This window comes from Patagioenas fasciata, chromosome W (genome assembly GCF_037038585.1).
Source record: "Patagioenas fasciata isolate bPatFas1 chromosome W, bPatFas1.hap1, whole genome shotgun sequence".
In the NCBI taxonomy this organism is placed as follows: domain Eukaryota; kingdom Metazoa; phylum Chordata; class Aves; order Columbiformes; family Columbidae; genus Patagioenas; species Patagioenas fasciata.
The window spans coordinates 59,151,145-59,172,033 of record NC_092559.1 but is presented as its reverse complement, the minus strand read 5'-3'; the positions used below and the strand labels follow the sequence as shown (position 1 = coordinate 59,172,033).

Sequence of the window (20,889 nt, the reverse complement as noted above, 5' to 3'; positions counted from 1 at the left end):
TACAAAACACATTCTGTAGGGCTCACATAAAACTCAAGTCAAATAAGTGAACATCAACAGAATCTCCCCCTCTAGACTCACTCTTCACAAGTAACCTTACTGGAAGCAGCTTGAATGTGTTAGTAAGTGAAGACGTAACTGTGAGGCAAGAGAACCTCTGCATGACTGGCACGTACCCTTGCATAGAAAATCTCTTCTATGTGGCTAAAAAAAAAAAAAGTGCTCTGAGGGACTTACTACTGAGTTACTGCAGTGCAGCTGAACAACAATTCCACTTAGCTTTAAACGAGTTACCTGAGGTATATTTTAATCAGAAAAGCATGAAGCTCACTGCAAGATAATTTACCTGCCTTCTGGGACAGACTTCACAGTCCTGCTGGGCTCTATGCTGGGATGTCTGGACAGAGATTCATATTTTAACATTAATTCAGGCATCTCTATACTATGCTGGAATTGTTGATGTGGTTACAGCACAGATGCACTCTTAGATGTTCCTGGGAATGGAATCATAGAATCATTTTGGTTGTGTCGAGGGTTAGATTGTGGGGTGACAATAAAAACCTGGCAGATGTATTGTTAACCTCCTCTCCTCCCCCCACTCCCCCCGTTTGCCCCTCCCTCTCCCCCCTTCCCACTAAGGACAGGCAATTGGGAGGAAAGAAGGACAGAGAGAAAAGAGTTGGAAAAATTAAAAATGTTTTACTAATGCTACTAGTAAGAATAGAGAAAATAATACAAAATATACAAAACCAATCTTGAAAGTCTCAGCAACTGCAGAGCCAGCACCCAAAGTCCTGGATTAGACTCTGTAGCCAACTGGAGCTGGATTCAGTCTCACTAGGCCTCAGTTCGCAGGGACAACTAGCAAGGTCCTCTCCTAATGTCAGCCATAAGCAGAAGGGAAAAAGGAAAAGGGAAAAGGGACGAGATCCTTGTGATCTCCCACTTTTATATGAAGTACTCATGTGAATGGAATGTTATACACAGTTGGTCAGTTTCTTGGTCACCCGTTTCTCGTTGCCCCTCTCACCAGATGTCCATCTGTGCTTATCAATAAGTTTGCATTCCATTGCTAGGTTTACCAAAACATGTATCTGGTTCTCCAGGAAAATGCAGCTAATATGAAGGCTTCAGCTGACAGGCAAAATTCACTAAAAGAGAAACTTGTTTTTAACAAAACCAGGACAGGTTGGAAGAGACCCTCAGGATCATCGAGTCCAACCATAAACGAACTCTAGCACTAAACCATGTCCCTAAGAACCTCATCTAAATGCCTTTTAAACACCTCCAGGGATGGTGACTCCACCACTGCCCTGGGTAGCCTGTTCCAATGCCTGACAACCCTTTCCGTGAAGAATTTTTTTCCTAATATCCAACCTAAACCTCCCCTGGCGCAACTTAAGGCCATTTCCTCTTATCCTATCACTTGCTACTTGGGAGAAGAGACCAACACCCTCCATGCTACAACCTCCTTACGGGTAGCTGTAGACAGCAATAAGGTCTCCCCTCAGCCTTCTTTTCTCCAGGCTAAACAACCCCAGTTCCCTCAACCACTCCTTATAAGACTTGTGCTCCAGGCTCCTCACCAGCTTCATCACCCTCCTCTGCACTCTCTCTAGTATCTGAATGTCCTTATGATGAGGGGCCCAAAACTCACAGTATTCAAGATGTAGCCTCACCAGTGCTGAGCACAGTGGCACAATCACGTCTCTAGTCCTGCTGGCCACACTATTCTTGATACAAGCAAGGATGCTGTTGGCCTTTTTGGCCACCTGGGCACACTGCTGGCTCATATTCAGCTGGCTGTCAATCAACACTCCCAAATACTTTTCTTCCAGGCAGCTTTCCAGCCACTCTTCCCCGAGCCTGTAGCGCTCCACGGAGTTGTGACTCAAGTGCAGGACACAGCACTTGGTCTTGTTAAACCTCATACACTTGGCCTCAGCCCAATGATCCAGCCAGTCCAGATCCCTCTGTAAGGCCTTCCTACCCTCCAGCAGGTCAACACTCCCACCCAATTTGGTGTTGTCTGCAAATTCACTAAGGGTGCACTCAATCCCCGCATCCAGATAATTGATAAAGAGATGAAACAGAACTAGACCCAATACTGAGCCCTAGGGAACAGCACTCATGACCGATCGCCAAATGGATTTGGCTCCATTCACCACAATTCTTTGGGCTCGGCCATCTAGCCAGTTCTTTATCCATGGCAGAGTACACCCATCCAGGCCATGAGCTGCCAGCTTCTCCAGGAGAATGCTGTGGGATATGGTTTCAAAGGCTTTACTGAGGTCTAAGTACACAACATCCACAGCTTTTCCCTCCTCTACTAGACGGGTCATCTTCTTGTAAAAGAATGGAGAACCGTTCTGAATAGAAGAATGGAGAACAGTTCTGCAGACCCATTCATTTTCCCATACAGTTGTAACAGCCATCACCACCATGAAGCCAAGGACTGCTTATGTAATAACCTATCCCATACCAGGCAGGAGGTTCTTTCCATGAAAGAGACTTAAGAAACCTATTAAAGATAATGATATGTTGCTCATAAGGAGAGTTAATCCCATGCCAGCTAGCTGAAAGACACAGACAAGTTATTAAGTTGTAAGACACAAAAGTTGTTATAGAAATACAGACATTCATATACTTCTGGTCTATACAAAAGTGAAACCGTTTCAGAATTGTAGGACCTGCATTAAGCCAGCTTGTAACATCCTGTCTGTAGGAACAAGAAGGGTGGTGACTATTCAGGGAGAACAGAGGATGTGGACATCATACTGACAGAAAGAAAACTGACAGCAAGACCTCAACTCTGGATATGAGGAGAGCAAACTTCAGGTTGTTCAGAGAACTACTTAGTAAGGTCCCGAGGGAAGAAGCTTTTCAAGATGCTGGGGACCATAAGTGTTGGTCACTTTTTAAGTACCATCTATTAAAAGCACAGGACCAGGCAATTCCAAAATACTGAAAATGTAGCAGGCAAAGCAAAAAGTGAGCTTGGCTGAGCAGGGATCTTCTTTCTGAACTAAAGTGAAAAAAGAAAGTTTATAGTCAATGGAAGCAAGGTCAGGCATCATGGGAGGATTACAGAGACGCTGCTTGCCAGTGTAGGGAGGAAATTTGTGTGGCCAAAGCTCAATTAGAATTGAAGCTGGCCAATATTGTGAAGGACAATAAAAAAGGCCTTTTTAGATATATTAATGGCAAAAGGCAAACTAGAAATAACATTGGCCCATTACTCGATGAGCATGGTCACCTTATTAACAGGGACATAGACAAAGCTGAGACGTTTAATGCTTTCTTCGCCTCAGTCTTTGACACCAAAGATGGACCCGGGAGGGGGGGGCATTGCCCTGGGCTAGAGAACCATGGAATCATGGCTGCAAGAAAAAAAAACTCCCAATGAATCCGGAACTTGTATGGAATTTGCTACTTCAGCTAGATCCCTACAAATCATTGGGATCTGATGGGATTCATCCAAGGGTACTTAAAGAGCTGGTTGATATAGCAAGACCTCTCTCCATGATTTTTCAGTGCTCCTGGGAATCTGGAGAGGTCCCAATCGATTGGAGGCTGGCAAACGCTGTCCCAATCTACAAGAAGGGCAACAGGGATGACCCTGGTAACTACAGGCCTGCCAGCCTCACTTCTGTGTCTGGTAAAATCATGGAGAAAATTATTCTGGGAGTTACTGAAAAACATCTGGATGACAATGCAGTCATTGGTCTCAGCCAGCACAGGTTCATGAGGGGAAAATCCAGCTTAACAAAATTTCTTTCTACAACAAGGTTACCCACCTAGTCGACCAAGGGAATCCTGTCAATGTGATATTTTCAGATTTCAGGAAAGCCTTTGATACTGTCTCTCACAGTATCCTCCCGGACAAGACAGCCAGCATACAGTTGGATAAACACACAATACAGTGGGTGAGCAATTGGCTGATGGGCCAGGTTCAAAGGGTTATAGTAAATGGGGTTATGTCAGGCTGGCGACCAGTCACTAGTGGGGTTCCACAAGGATCCATCTTAGGGACGGTACTCTTTAATGTTTTCATAAATAACTTAGACACAGGACTTGAGGGAATACTAAGCAAGTTTGCTGATGACACAAAAATGGGTGGAGCCGTTGACACTCTCAAGGGTAAAGAGGTCCTGCAGAGGGATCTAGACAAATTAGAGAACTGGGCAATCACCAACCACATGAAGTTCAACAAGGGCAAGTGCCAGATTTTGCACCTGGGGCACAGCAACCCTGGCTGTACATACAGACTGGGGAATGAGAGCAGCTCCGCAGAGAGGGACCTAGGGGTTCTGGTCAATGACAAGTTGAACATGAGCCAATAGTATGCCCTGGCAGCCAAGAGGGCCAGCCGTGTCCTGGTGTGCATCAATCACAGCATTACCAGCTGGTCGAGGGAGGTGATTGTCTCACTCTGCACTGGTGCGGCCTCACCTGGAGTACTGTGTGCAGTCCTTGGTGCCACAGTATAAAAAGGATATAAAGCTACTGGAGAGCATCCAGAGGAGGGCCACAACATTGGTGAAGGGTTTGGAGGGAAGCCGTATGAGGATCAGCTAAAGTCACTAGGTCTTTGTAGCCTGGAGGAGACTGAGAGGGGACCTCATCACAGTCTACGGTTTCCTCACAAGTGAAGGAAGAAGGGTAGGTGCTGATCTCTTCTCTCTGGCGATCAATGACAGAACCCGAAGAATGGCAGGAAGGTGTGCCAGGGAAGGTTTAGGTTGGATATTAGGAAAAGCTTCTTCATCCCAAGGGTGGTGGAGCACTAGAACAGGATCCCCAGGGAGGTAGCTACTGCCCCAAGCCTATCAGTATTCAAGAAGCAATTGGACAATGCCCTCAGACACATGGTGTTGGGGGATGGCTCTTTCTCTCTGCCGCTGCTGGGGAGGTCAAGGATCCACAGGCAAGCTTTTGTTCTCTTTTGACCTTGTGGGTCAACAATATTGTGTTTTGATCACAAGCTGCTGTCTGGGACAGAGGAGGGGGGAGAAGGTTTTCCACACGGTGTTCAGAAGATGAGCTGCACATTGGTGTTGCTAAATGGTGAGAAACTGCGCTGTGTACCTCTCGCTTTGTATATTTCTTTCATTACTATTATTTTTTGTTTTGGTTTGTTTTGTGTTTGTTTATGGGGGTTTTTTTGAGGGGGAGGTGTTTTGTTGGTATTTTTTGTTTTGCTGTTTTATTTTTTGTTTGTTTTTCCTATTTTCACTGCTCTTATCCCAACCCATAAATTTTGCTTTTTGGTTCCTGTTTCTCCTCCCTGTCCTCCCAGGAGTGGGGGACGAGTGAGTGAGCAGCATGTGGTTTTAGTTGCCTGGGGAGGGGGGACTGGGGCTAAAATACAACAGCAGTTTTTAGTACCTCAGCCTCTGGCAGTGACTTCGTTCAGGTGTGAAAGAAAGATACCCCTTCAAGGAAGATGTTACTTATCATCCAGGCAAGTTGACCAACATGAAGAGAGCTATCTGGTACTTGAGGGAATTAGCTGTGCTGAAGGAGATTTATAATGATCCAACTAACGAGCATTTACCCACAGATCCAGATGAAGTCCCATGCACACAACCCATGTGGTGGAAGTTCCTGCAGAATGCACCATCATTGTACACCAGCTTATTAACAGTAATGTCCTGGAAAGAAGGCGATGAACAAATGGTGGATAAATTGGCTGGCCAACTCTTACAATATGAAGGAAGTCTCTCTACCCTACAGGCCTGCGTCTTGGCTGTGCAGAAACTGCCAGATATGTTAGCTGAGAAACTGTTCCAAGAGCTCCCCGCCTGTACAGACTAGTATCTCAGCTATTCAAAATGAGCGTGCCTCAGCTCAAGACAGAGAATATAAAGAGTATACAAAACAGGGCACACTGTGGTCTTTACTGCATGACCATGGAGAAGACATGAGGAGGTGGGATGGAAAACCTACCTCAGTCCTGGAGGCACAGGTACATGACTTGCAAGGAGAGATTCTGCCAAGAAAAATGCCGCTCCAGTTTCTAGTGGGCAGCTCCCCAGACAGAGTAGAAGGGCTGATCTTACTTCTGATCCTTTTGAAGGGGCTTCTGATTCATTCTTTCTCATTCATTCTTGCAAAAAGCAAGTAATGAATACTGTGACCAGGACTAGAGAGGCCCTGCCTCCAGACAGGTGGAAGAGAGGGACAAGCGGGTTTATTGGACTGTGTAGATTCAATGGCTTGGCACATCAGACCCAAAAGAGTATTAGGCTCTAGTGGACACCAGTGCACAATGTACCCTAATTCCATCCAATTCTGAGGAGGCAGAACCCATCAGTATTTCTGGAGTGACTGGGGGATCCCAAAAGTTGACTGTATTAGAAGTTAAAGTGAGTCTAACTGGGAAACAGCAGCAGAAGCACCCCACTGTGACTGGCCCAGATGCTCCATGCATCCTTGGTATAGACTACCTCAGAAAAGGGTATTTTAAGGATCCGAAAGGGTACTGGTAAGCTTTTGGCAGAGCAGCCATGGAAACAGAGAACATTAAACAGCTGTCTATCTTGCTCAGCTTCTCGGAGGACCCTTCTGTTGTGCGGTTGCTGAGACTCAAAGAATAAGTGCCGATTGCTACCGTGACAGTGCACCAGCAGCAATATTGCACTCTCTGATTCCCATCCATAAGTTGATTCATCAACTGGAAAACCAAGGAGTGATCAATAAGACTCACTCCCCCTTTAAAAGCCCCATATGGCCAGTGCAGAAGTCCAATGGAGAGTGGAGACTAACAGTAGACTATCATGGCCTGAATGAAGTCACACCACCATTAAGTGCTGCCATGCTGGACTGCAATATTAACTGGAATCAAAGGCAACTCAATGGTATGTTACAATTGACATTGCTAACGCATTTCTCTTTATTCCTTTGGCAGCAGAGTGCAGGCCACAGTTTGCTTTCACCTGGAGGGGCATCCAGTATGCTTGGAATCAACTGCCTCAGGGTGGAAACACACACAGTTCTACCATTTGCCACAGATTAAGTCACTGGACTGCACTGGAACAGTGCAAAGCTCCAGTACACCTGCATGGCATTGACAACATCATTGTGTGGAGCAACACAACAAAAATGTTTTTGAGAAAGGTGAGAGAATAATTCAAATTCTTCTGAAGACCAGTTTTCCTATAAAACAAAGTAAGGTCGAGGGACCTACATGGGAGATCCAGTTTTTAGGAATGAAACAGTAAGACAGATATCGCTAGATCACAATGGATGTGATCAATGAAATAGCAGCTATTTCTCCACCAACTAATAAAAAGGAAACAAGATTTCTTGAGCATTGTGTGTTTTTGAAGAATGTACATTCCAAGCTACAGTCAGACTGTAAGCCCTATCTATCAAATGACCCAGAAGAACAATTTCAAATGGGGCCCTGAGCAACAACAAGCCTTTGAACAAATTAAGTGGGAGACAGTCCATGCAGTAGCCCTTGGGACAGTCCGGGCAGGGAAAGATGTTAAAAATGTGCTCTATGCTGCAGCTAAGGGGGAATGGCCCTACTTGGAGACTCTGGCAGAAAGCACCAGGGGAGACTCAAGGTCGACCCCCGGGGTTTTGGAGTCAGGGATACAGAGGATCTTGAGGCCCCCTATACTCTAACTGAAAAAAAGATAGTAGTAGCATATGAAGGGTTTAGAGCTGCTTCAGAAGTGGTTGGTACTGAAGCACAGCTTCTCCTGGCACCTCAACTGCCAGTACTGGGCTGAATGTTCAAGGGAAAGGTCTCCTCTACACATCATGCAACTGATGCTACATGGAATAAGTGGGTCACATTGATCACACATCAGGCTCAAATGGGGAACCCAAATCACCCAGGGATCTTAGAAATTATCACAGACTGTCCAGAGGGTAAAGATTTCAGAATATCACCAGGAGAAGAGGTAATGAGTGCTGAAGAGGCCCCACTGTATAATAAACTACCAGAAAATGAAAAGCAATATGCCCTGTTCACCGATGGGTCCTGCCATATTGTGGGAAAACATTGGAGGTGGAAGGCTGCTGTGTGGAGCTCCACATGACGAGTCACAGAAGCCACTGAAGGACAAGGTGAATCAAGTCACTTCGCAGATATGAAAGCCATCCAGCTGGCTTTAGATATTGGTGAATGAGAAAAATGGCCATTACTTTATCTCTATACTGTTTCATGGATGGTGGCGAATGCCCTGTGGGTGTGGTCACAGCAATAGAAGCAGGGCAACTGGCAGCATAGAGACAAACCCATCTAGGCTGCTGAATTATGACAAGATATTGCTGCCCGGCTAGAAAACCTGCCTGTAAAAGTACACCATGTAGATGCTCATGTGCCTGAAAGTTGGCCCACATCAAAACAACATAAAGACAGTTGCTGAGGGGAGCTCCTCCAGAGTCAACCTGGTCTGCAGCAGAGAGGCATATCTTGACGCATTGAGGGCTTTCCTGAGGCAGGGAAATGCCAGGGCAGCAGAGAGACACACCAGGAGTTGGCAGCAATCTCACAGGAGATGCTGATGAGACCTGGACATTGCCAGAGCAACAGTGACCATCCTCCACGCCTATAAAAAGCAGTCTAGGAAGCGCTAGCAACCAGGAGCACTGCAAACAGAACACGATGCATCAGTCACAGCATGGTGTGGCAGTTTGCATGGTAGTTCACACAGAAGGGAATGCAGAGAAGCGCTGCCAGCTCAACCAGGGAGCAATGTTATCCACCCAGTAGAAAGCCACGGTTTCTGTAAGCTTGGCACCCTCCACAAGTGATGCAGCTGCCCAGACCGAGATCCAGTGGGAACATGCTGCCAGCAAGGTTTCAGGCTGCAGGGTGTGCCCTGCTCTTAGATCAGTATTGGATGGCAGCAGTAAGCACATCTATGGAAGGTATGCCCAGGTAGAGGAACTCCTCTGCTTAGTGACAGAGCTCCAGGAGGAGAGATAGACTACTGGAGTCACACCCTATCTTCCCTGAGGCAGGCTCAGCAGATAGACAGAGCACATGATACAGAGGACTCCCTATCCTCTCTCTGCATGGCAAAACATGATGACTCAAGGGACAGGAAACAATGGAAACATGTTCCTGCCCAGTGCAGCAGGGAACCTTCCCAGGTTCCCTTGCACAACAGGTATGAGGCTCTGCAAATACAACGATAATAAGGATAATGGTTCAACTAAAGTTGGAGGTGCCAGCAGAGGTTAAGCTGGTCTACACCCTCCATCAAAACTGCTTCTATACAGAAAAAAAAAAAAAAAAAATGGGTTGTTGTCATAGGAGACTCCCTTCTGAAGGGAATAGACAGCCCAATACACAAACCAGACCCACTTCTTGGGGAAGTCTGCTGCCTCCCTGGGGCCAGGGTTAAAGATGTGAAGAGAAAACTTCCTGCCCTGGTAAGGTCCTCAGATTATTATCCATGATTGATTTTTAAGGTAGGTAGCAATGAAGTTGCAACGGGAAATCCAAGAGCAATCAAGGACTTCAGGGCCTTGAGACAACTGGTTAAAGGATCAGGAGCACAAGTAGTGTTCTCCTCTGTCCCTGCAGTTGCAAGAAATTATAAGAGAAGATACAGAAAGACCCAACAGATCAGTACCTGACTGTGGGACTGGTGTCACTGGCAGAATTTTGTGTTTTGATCATGGGTCAGTTTACATGACAGCAGGCCTGCTGGTGACAAACAGGCCACATGGGTCTCAAAGGGGGAAAGGAGAAGAGTTAGCAGGACTCATTGAAAGAGCTTTAAACTAGATTTGAAGGGGGAAGGGGAGAAAACGAGGCTCACCAGAAACAAACCCAGGGAAGGAATGCCAACATTTGGGGGTCAGGGTGCTAGCAAGGCCCTTCAGTCTGCCATTTCAGTGGAGATAAGGGATGGACAACCATGTGGTATGAAGATGCAAGGGTTATTGATGTGTTAGAAAACACAGAAATGCCTGAGAGCGGTCACGAAGCAAGTAAGGCTTTTCCCTCCAAAAAAGGTGGCAGGATCAATAGCCTAGCTGTGTTGGAAAGTAAAATGTGGGAAAACAAGATGTGCGGTTCCAGACACCTGGATGATAAAGGAAGATCAATACTAACATGACCATCCGGATGGTCGAAGACATAATACTAACATAATAGGCCTTGGACAGATTACTTTGAAGTATCTTTCTCATAATTGTAAAAAGTTATAGCCCAGACTTGTGAGAATGGTATCTCGGGCCGGATAACCGCCCCCAAGTGCATGGGATGTGTGAATGTCCTTGGGCCTGGTCTGTGAATGAGTGGAAAAACAAGGGAGACAAACATCACGAGTTTAGTGTGTTTTTAATAACAATTAGTGGAAAAACACCCTTTGTAAACATCTTAGTCCTATAAAATTGTAAATGGTGAATAAAGAAGTTAGCCTAAGCCTAGGCCTAAGTCAGCTCTCTGCTTGGCCAGGCTCTGCGCTCCTTCATGAACAAGATCTCTGCCTCTGCGTGAATTTCTGTCTGCGTCCTGGTATGCGTCGTTCCTAATCGCCGCACTAGCTGAAGTTCATCTATAGAACAGGAGGAGCTAGAAGCCATTGTGCAGCAGAAAAACTATTATATAGTTGCCATCAAGGAAACACGGTGGGATAACTCACGCAACTAGAGCGCTGCAATGGATGGCTATAAACTCTTCAGATGGGATAGACAAGGAATGAGAGGAGGTGGGGTAGCCATGTATCTTAGGAAGAAGTTTGACTGTCTAGAACTTAACGATGGTGATGAAAGGGTCAAGTGTTTATGTGTAAGAATCCAGGGGAAGGCCAACAAAACAGATATCCTCCTGGTGGGAGTCTGTTATAGATGACCCAACCAGGATGAAAAGGCAGATGAAATATTCTGCAGGTAGCCGGGAGAAATCTCACAATCACTATCCCTTGTTATCATGGGGGATCTCAACTTACCTGATTTCTGCTGAAAATACAATAAAGCAGAGAGGAAACAGTCTAGGTGGCTCCTGGAGTATATGGAAGACAACTTCCTGACATAGCTGGTCAGTGAGTCAACAAGGGAAGGGGCCCCACTGTACCTGTTGTTTGCAAACAGAGAAGGACTTGTGGGCAATGTGATGGTTGGAGGCCATCTTGGGCACAGCGATCATGAAATGATACTTCTCTGTTCTTGGAGAAGTAAGGAGGAGGGGTCAGCAGAACCACTACCTTGGACTTCCAGAGGGCAGACTTTGACCTGTTTAGGATGCTGGTTGACAGAATCCCTTGGGAGGCATTCCTGAAGGGCAAAGGAGTCCAGGAAGGCTGGACATTTTTCAAGAAGGAAGTCTTAAAGGCACAGAAGCAGGCCATCCCCATATGCCAAAAGATGAGGCAGTGGGGAAAAAGACCAGCCTGGCTGAATAGAGAGCTTCAGCTAGAACTCAGGAATAAAAGGAGAGTTTATGAACTTTGGAAGAAAGGGCAGGCAACTCAGGAGGATTTCCAAGGATGTTGTGAATTTATGCAGGAAGAAAATTAGAAGGGCAAAAGCCTAACTAGAGCTAAATCTGGTTATTACCATAAAAGGCAAGAAAAAAATATTTCTATAAATATATGAGCAACAAAAGGAGGACTAAGGAGCAGGTCCATCCTATAGTGGACACAGAAGGAAACATAGTAACAGAGAACAAGGAAAAAGCTGAGGTACTTAATGCCTTCTTTGCCTTAGTCTTCAACAGTAAGACCAATTGTGCTCTGGGTACACAGCCCCCTGCACTGGAAGACAGTGACTGGGAGCAGAATGAATCCCACATAATCCAAGGGGAAATTGTTATCAACCTGCTACATCACTTGGACATGCACAAGTCTATGGAGCCAGATGGGATTCACCGGAGGGTTCTGATGGAGCTGTTGAGGTGCTCACCAAGCCACTTTCAACTATTTATCAGCAATCCTGACTAACCAGGGAGGTCCCTGTTGACTGGAGGCTAGCAAATGTGACACCCATCTACAAGAAGGGGTGGAAGGAAGATGCAGGGAACTACAGGTCTGTCAGTCTGACATCAGTGCCAGGGAAGATTATAGAGAAGATCATCTTGAGTGCCATCACATGACATGTGCAGGACAACCAAGCAACCAGGCCCAGTCAGCATGGGTTTATGAAAAGCAGATCCTGCCTAACTAACCTGATCTCCCTCTATGAAAAGGTGACCTGCTTAGTAATACAGGAAAGGCTGTGGATGTTGCCTACCTAGACTAAATAAATAAATAAATAAAGCCTTTGACACCATTATCCACAGCATTGTCCTGGAAAAACTGGCTGCTCATGGTTTGGATAGGCATACCCTTTGCTGGATAAAAAACTGGCTGGACAGCCAGGCCCAAAGAGTTGTAGTAAATAGAGTCGAATTCAGTTGGCAGCCAGTCACAAGCAGTATTCCCCAGGGCTCAGCATTGGAGCCAGTTCTTTATCAGTGATCTAGACAAGGGGATCGATTGTACCCTCAATAACCTGGCAGATAACACCACGATAGGTAGGAGTGTTGATCTGCTGGAGAGTACAAAGGCTCTACATTGGGATGTGGACAGGCTGGATGAATGGGCTGGGGCCAATTGTATTAGGTTCAACAAGGTCAAGTGCCAGGTCCTGCACTTAGGTCACAACAACCCCATGCAACACTACAGGCTTGGGGAAGAGTGGCTGGAAAGTCACCCAATGGAAAAGGACCTGGGGGTACTGGCCAACAGCCAGCTGAACATGAGCCAGCAGTGTGCCCAGGTAGCTAAAAAGGCCAACAGCATCCTGGCTTGTATCAGAAATAGTGAAGCCAGCAGGACTAGAGTAGCGATTGTCCCCCTGTACTCAACACTTGTGAAGCCGTACCTTGAATAGTGTTTGGTTTTGGGCCACTCACTACAAGAAAGACATTGAGGTGCTGGAGAGAGTTCAGAGAAGGGCAACAAAACTGTTGAAAGGTCTGTAGAACAAGTCTTACATGGAGCAGCTGAGGGAACTGGGGCTGTTTAGCCTGGAGAAAAGGCTGAGGGGAGACCTTATTGCTTTCTGCAACTACCTGAAAAGAGGTCATAGCGAGGACGGTGTTGGTCTTCTCCCAAGTAGCAAGCGATAGGACAAGAGGAAATGGTCTCAAGTTGCACCAGGGGAGGTTTTGATTGAATATTAGGAAAAACTTCTTCCCAGAAAAGGTTGTCAGGCGTTGGAAGAGGCTGCCCAGGGAAGTGGTTGAGTCACCATCCCTGGAGGTGTTCAGAAGATGCATAGATGAGGTTCTTAGGGATATGGTTTAGAGGTGGACTTAGCAGTGCTAGGTTAATAGTTGAACTCTATGATCTTAAAGTTCTTTTCCAACCTAAACGATTCTATAATTCTTGCAAGCATTCAGTCCCTACTTGCAAGATAGGGACCAAGAACTACAAAACAGATGAAGTCACTCTAGGTGTTGTACCAGACTTGTTCTGTCCCACTTATAAGCCCAATGTCAGCATTTCCAAGCATGCAGAAGAATCCCACGCATCCAGTCATAGCAACAGCTCCTCACATACACAGGGTTTCACTATGAACTCCATTAGTTAAAAATCAACTGAAATCCCAAAGCAAAGGTTCAGAGTATTCTTTTAATGCAAGTGTTAAATCCCTTTCTGAATATTTCCTAATTCTTGGCTCTTCAGGGGAAAGAAACCTACTTCCTAAGCTTACTATCACAGCTACATAATATACCATCCTATCCTGTGCAGCAGGGCTGGACCAGACAACCTTTTCGGGTTCTTGTCACTCCACGGCCATGCACATGCTAATTCCACTCCTCTACTATTATCATGAGGTTTCTAGAAAATACTTATGTTTTTTTTTGTCTGCCAACAGCTTTTCCAAACTTGCTAATCTTACTACCATGCCTACTGCCCTCAACATTAATAAAGAGGGCTGACCTTGCCATGTCTGCTGCCTCTGCTTGACAAAAAACACATATGCAACAAGTAGAGCACGCAACAGGTCTACATCAGCTTTTATGGACAGTTTTCTTTCCTACCACAAAGGTTAAAGGCTAAAAAAGAAAATAAAACAAGCAACAGCCACCACACTAGAAATATTTTAACAATTTTTCAACACTCCCATCATAAGAAAAGTGTTTTTCTTGCCACTAAGGGGTAATTTGAATTTGTAGGCCTTCATAGGAGAGTCTTTCTGTTCACGAGACAATTATTTTGTTCTCGACTTTCGTAAACACCAGCTGCAACAAGAAAGCAAGGATTGGTACATAAACTGTAAATAATGTAGTTTGATATACTGGAAATCTCAGTAGTATCTTCAGTACTAACATGAACCTGCCAATAACCTATCCTCACCTACTGTCAAAATGATCTGTACAAGTATTTAATTAAAGTTCTTTCCACTTCTCCAAACATTTCATATCACTATCTCACACAATCGGATGCCAAGATGGAATTTGCTTACTCCAGGTGCCTAAGGGAATCAAGATCTTGAGCGAGTCAGCCCATTATCCAACTTTCACTTTAATGCCAAGATGGATTGTATTTCAACAAGGCCCAGGTTATATATAACAATGCACCTTCAGAGAGTGAGGCAGACTGGAATAAGCAGAGAACACACAAAGGAACCTTACCCACATGAGAAACAAACAGATAAACACATTCAAGTGTTGTGCAGAATGCAACTGAAGCACAACACACACAAGCAAGCCTGTAGCATTAAAGCAAAGCAGCTATATGTTCATAAGAAGTCTTGGACTACTTTGTGATGATCTAGCATCTTTCATGGCTGCCAGCCAGCTGGTCTTCCTTCATAAATGTAATTTCAGAAGCTACCGAAAGCCCAGGACCACTCTACCTGCCCATTTATGCAGCTTCTTCAGAGTTCATTAACTGAGTATAATTGTGCCTATAAAGGGAAAAAACATCTCGAAATGAAAAATACATGCCCCAGCATGGTTCAAAAAAAAAAACCACACCCCACACCAGCCACCACCACCTCCTCACAGATTACTTTTTCACATTAAAAACTTTATGTGAGCAAAACTGTAATTTGACAGAGATGTTCCTCTGCAAAACACCTGGATTTTTCACACAACAAGTACCTAACAGCAGTTTTGCATTAAGAACAATGGCTATAAAATCAGCCACAGAGAGCATCCTGCAGTTTCATACCACAACTCACGCCAGACACACATATTTAACACTCGTCCCGTGCAGGTATCCTGTCTCTGGGGAGCACCTCTCGGACCAGACTGCGCACAAACACTGCCTAGTTCTTCCCCCAGATCTCACGTCTACTGCAATAATCAAATAAAACCTCACCCGTCTTCTGCACCTCCAGCTGCTCAGATGCTCCGGCTGCCTGTCCTCCCCCGAACGTGTTCCTCAATCTTACCGCCGCTCCCTGCCCCTCCTCCCCGGTGCTGGGGCCCACCGGCCAAGGCGGCAGGAAACATCACACGCCAGCCAGACCGGGGTGCTCCGGGACGCCACCGAGTTTGGAGATGCGACGTTTCAACCGAGACAGGAACAGAGCCACTGTCGGTCACCTGCCCCCACCCTCCCCGTGAGCGGCTTCTGCCGTTGCTACCAGCAGCAGCCAGGGAAATGCCGAGGAAGAAGAGCATGACGGAGGAACTGGGCGGACAGCTGTGACCACGGGCACCCGAGATGACACAGCAGCCTCCGCTGGGCACGGCCCCGGGGCCTGGCGGTGGCGATGAGAGGACGGCCGTTACAAAACGATCGCGGCGCACGGGCCCGACCTCAGCGCCATCGCAGCACCAACGCGCCCCCCCCCCCCCCAGCCCTCTGGCGAGACGACAGCTCCCGGGGACGGCGCGGCCCTACCCGCCCCTCACCAGTGGCTGCATCTCGGCGCGAACAGCGGGCACCTGGAACCGGTCTATCTCATCCATCATTATTGTGGAGGCAAGGCAGGACAAAAAAAAAAAAAAAAAAAGCAAACGCAGGGAGAGTCCTCAAGCGCCAAAAAACGACGCGCACCACAAGTTCTGCTTCATCATCGCCACCGAAGTGACTCAGCCACACCGCTTCCGGGGCCGGTTGCCACCGCCCCTAAATTTGCATATTCATGAAGAGGGTGGGGCCTCTGGCAGTGATTCCGGAGCCTGAATGCTCAGTTCCCCGTGGTCCTCGCCTCACTGCCGCCAGGATGTACCATTCCCTCCCTCGGGGGGAGCGGGGACGCTGGGAGAGGAGGTGGGGGGAAGGAATAGCTAGAGGCGACGGCGTTCTGCGGTCGGATTGGCCGCACGCCGCTTCCGGCGCGTTGCCATGGTTGCCGCTGTCACCTTCCGGCCGGTGGCGAGCCGCTGCGGCAGCCGCCATGTCAGCCAAGGTAGGCGGCAGGCGCCGGCAGTTCTCGTCTCTCCCGAGCGGGCATCATAACAGGGCGGCGTCGCGCTACCGTTTGATAGCACCTTGGTGAGGTCACCACCTGCACAGTGACGTCACACCCAAATTGGCATCACTGCAGTGCCTCGTGCTGCAGGGGATAGCGGTTCACTTGAGGGAGCATTGCTCTGGGGCCCCACTCTGGCTCTGCTGCTCTCAGCTTCTGTTCTGAATGGGTGCCACAGTATCAGTGGTGTGACACCAGGCCCACAATGACATAACGTTCCTACCACCACCACATGTTACATCACCATGTATAACCCAGCTCATTTTGCTTCAGGTTGCCCTGCAGAGATGTAACACCACGGGGCTGGATGGGACATGATGGCTCAGCACAGCCCCTCCTTGGCACTGCTTGCTATACGGTTACATCATGTTGCATCACTCTGTCCCTTTACTGATGTATGCCATCACCCTGCCAGTGACACCCTGCATGTTCTGTGGCACTTCTATGCATTACCACCCTACTCAGGCAAACCCAAAGCCACAGCACCTCACATTGTGTCACTGTACTGTTGCATCCCTGTGAGACTACAAAAGTCTACAACTGTCATGCTGTTTTGTCACTGTTACAGTGTGTGACACTTCCCTTACAGGGCAGGTTTTAAGCACTTGAGATATCTCCAGTCTGTCAGAGAATCTTTAAGGGATGCAGAACCGACAGGTTGAAATCCCTGTTTTTAAAAAGTTTTAAAAAATGCTTTTAATTACACTTAGCTGTTGTGGGAGATTTGAGGGATTTTCTTGAGGTTGTGCGGATGGGTTTCTATTAGATGGAGATTTATTTCTGAACTAGCCAAAGGAATCTCAAGGTCAGCTCGAAGGCTGAAAAACAGCAGCGAGACACAGGCACGTGGACAGCTCGTGAAAATGGACAATATCCAATCAGCTAATGCATGCTTGAAGCGTGGACACGTGATCAGGAAATAACTGCGTATATAAGGAGGCTTGTTTCTGTAATAAATGGCTTCGCTTGAATTCATGTTGGATTGTGTGGAGTCCATGATTTTTCGCCTGCTGCTGCCAGAATTTTTGCAGCGTTGCAGCCTAATAAGTATCCTGAAAGTCGCTGTGAAGTTTACCTGGTTCGTGTCTTTGATACCCTCCCTATTCCATCCCCTGCTGTGCCTTCGGCACCCCCGATGTCTCAGCAGTACGGGGCGGGGGGAAGAAAAATGCCGAGCAGGTGTCCTCCTACACTATTACCCAACCCTGGTGAGAACAGCAAGTCCAGAGGATTGGAGTCAGACAACTTGCCCAAGGAACCTGTGAAAGCTGAGAATGCTAAGGTTGTAAACAAGTGTACTATCAGTCCTTTTACCAATTTGTATCTGCCTTTACTGCCTTTTAACCCTCCAACTTCCACGAGAGAGTAGAAGGAGTCACTGGATAAGAACTGGACAACAGAACTGTGTGACAGATTAGATCAGCTATTAGCGAGTGAATCCAACAGTCGGCAATGCAGTCATGATGATTGTCATGGAGGCACCCCGAGGTTAGTTTAAGGGACAACAGGGTCCAAAACAACTTTTATTAAACTGGTGAGAAACAGGGTTTTAGCACTCCAAAAGTGACTTAAATACAGGTTCGAATATCATTTGAGGAAAATTATTAAGGGGCAGCAACTAATACAACAGGTGGTCCACAGAGTGCATGCACGTGGCTTCACCCAAAACAGTGCCGGAACCGTATCCGAGTCCCGGAGGAGTACACACGTACTCGTAGTGAGTACAGAAAGTGTACGCTCGCGATTCCGCGAGGGTAAATTTATAATACACTCGCAATCCTGCAAGGGTTAATTTACTTACACGTGCAAATGTGCACGGAATACTACACGTGCTTATGTGGAAGCACGGGAAGAAAATACACCCGCAATTATGCGAGGATTAATTTTACACGTGCTCATATTGAGCACAGAAAGTTACACGTGCATATGTGCGCAGAAAGGATAAATATACTCACAATCCTGCGAGAAGTTTTACTCACAGGCGTGGCGGCAAAGCAAGCGGAGTCTCCATCCCGGGGAGAGGGGCTCTCGGCGGCAGCATCTTGCTCGTGCTCCGAGAGACCCGCGACAATGGGCGGAGTCTTGACAAGAATCCCGTTTTTATACTGGCTGATAAGACCTGACTGTAGGCATTCCAGAAGCTTCTCTGCACCCCCACACTGGCTGTGGGGTGCCCCTGAAGCCTCCAAACATGCCCCATACTGACTGTAGGTGCCCAGCGGCTCCCTGGCGCCTTGGCACTCCCTTCTCCTAATGGCCCTGGCCAGGGTGGTCTGGTGCCAAACAAAAGAAGCTGTTAGCCTCAAGTAGCAGAGAGAGAGGGAGATGTGCCTACTCCTTCCATACTGAAGGAGGGAGGGGGAGAGGGGCGTTTGCATCCTGCCACGATGATCGTGATGGGAAAGGGGGTGCTCCTGGGGACTCAAGTTATACAAATAATTATGATGCTAGAAAGTATTGGCAAGAATGTGCATTGTTCCGATCCCCCTGTTACTAACGATTCTCCAACACCGTTCAAGTCTGATGACTCGGATGAGGATGGGGGTTTGCAGCATTTTCTTCAAAGTTAACAGGAAAAAGAGTATGTGTACGTGTTGCCCCGAGATCAGATAAAAACTATGAAAAACTCAAGCAAAATTAGACCTATGCAATGTAACAGCTATAGATCATTTAGAACGGAACGATGGAGGCTTGTTGAAAAGGGGCAGGTATCCCAAATCTTGGAACAGACACTAATTGACACACCACAATTACAGGCGCTATTAGTTTCTGAAATCCTGAGGCAGTCAACAGACCTTGCATATCAAGCTATAGTAGAGGTGTCTGAAACCAAAAAAGCAGCCAAATCTTTTATAACTACTATCAGGGTCCAAGTGAGAATTATATGCAATTTATTGACCATCTTCAAGAGGCCATCAATAAGCAGGTTGAAAACTTAGAAACTAAGGAAGCACTGGTGTTGAAATTAGCAGCAGAGAATGCTAATGTCTGCTATCAACATTGTCGTGGTTGAGACGGACAAACGACATGGACCAAGTTCTTCCAGGATGAAAGTAGTAGATGCCATTTATTGCCACAAGTGCATTTTTATACAGTTTTACCAATTCATGTGTCTCTTCACTATTGGTTACAAGTTACAGCAGTAACATCTCATTGGCTAATTTTGCTATCATCAGTGTTACTCTTCTACTCCCTTCTCTCTCACGGGTACATCCTTAACATCTCCAGATACTCCTTTACTCCCATCTTTCTCACGGGTAGGCCTTCATATCTTCAAGGCTAATTTCTGTTCCCATGCCCTCCATCAGGGAATCCACGGACCCACCGTAGTCCCCCACAATTCCCCCTTTTTGTTTTTGTGCTAAAAAAATTGCCTTCATTGTCCACTGCAGGGCCCTTTGCAGCAGAGAAAACATGCGTGGCAACATTAGTAACACAAACACAACAATCATCAAAACAGTCAGTCCCGTTTTCACTACTGATAGCAACCATCCTAAAAACCCCCAACCACTAAGCAATGCTAATAACAAGAAGTCTATCGCAGCTCTATTCTGCCATGTGGCATGTCTTACAGAATCTACATCTAACAAAAGTCCACTTAAAGCCTTAGAAGTTCTGTTAGTTTGCTTAACTAACCAGCATCCTAATTTTTCTAAAGTATCTAAAGCTTTAGCTGTGCCGACACCAGATACATGAGGTTCTAAAACCCTTAACCCTGATCCCCAGAAGTCTACATTATCATCACATTTGACTCATATACATGCAAAAAGTATTTTTCTCGTCTTGCTCTTCTGTGATCTATTATCATAGATACATTGGGCGTTAAGAGAGTTAATAGTCCCAAAATACACAGTCCTCCAACAGCATTAGAAGGAATTCCTGGTCAGGCTCTATCTCCACAGATCAAGAATACACCATACAGGAGGTTTTGGGGGTCACTGTCCCACATTATCAATGACACCCCTTGGATTCTTCTGCGAGGTGTTACACCATTGAGTTTCATTTCTATAGTCACCAAGGGTAGCATTAACATTTTGCAGTCTTATCCATTCATGTTCTCGTATATTGTTCTGACACTTTTCACAAACCAGGTTGATACAAGCGTCCATGGGCATAGATGCCAGCAATTCCAGTTCCTGTGGTTCAATATCTGCTTCCAGGAGGCAATTAATCCAAAGTGCCATGTTGGTATTATTACAGTTCGTTGCAATGCCTCTGCACCGACCACTATTTTGAAACAGTCATGTGATGCTGCTGTAGTCATCAAGGGGGATGCCAACCAAGCATGTGTGGAACAGGTTTTCCGGAGATGCCATAGCTAAGCATGTAGAGTCCTGGCCAGTCATGTTGGCTAAAGTAATCCACGTTAGTCTTTGTCTGTGCAGGCGTCCAAAGCGCAGCAGATGCAGCAATCATTGTCAGGAAGATAACACAGATTTCACATTTCATGCTGGCAACCATTGCGGCCCTTGATCTGTAAGGACACAAACATAGCCTCTCTCC

General features: G+C 46.5%; 1 protein-coding gene across 2 annotated transcripts in view; it reads right to left on the bottom strand.

Annotated features, from left to right (window-relative positions):
- Window positions 1-15,883, bottom strand: part of LOC136114520 (protein FAM219A-like) — a 128,310-nt gene extending 112,427 nt beyond the window's left edge. For both annotated transcript variants that reach the window (XM_065859881.1, XM_065859882.1), the window contains exon 1: window positions 15,824-15,883. In XM_065859881.1, coding sequence (XP_065715953.1) covers window positions 15,824-15,883 — 60 coding nt within the window. The remainder of the gene's footprint in view (window positions 1-15,823) is intronic.
- Window positions 15,884-20,889: the final 5,006 nt, after the last annotated feature.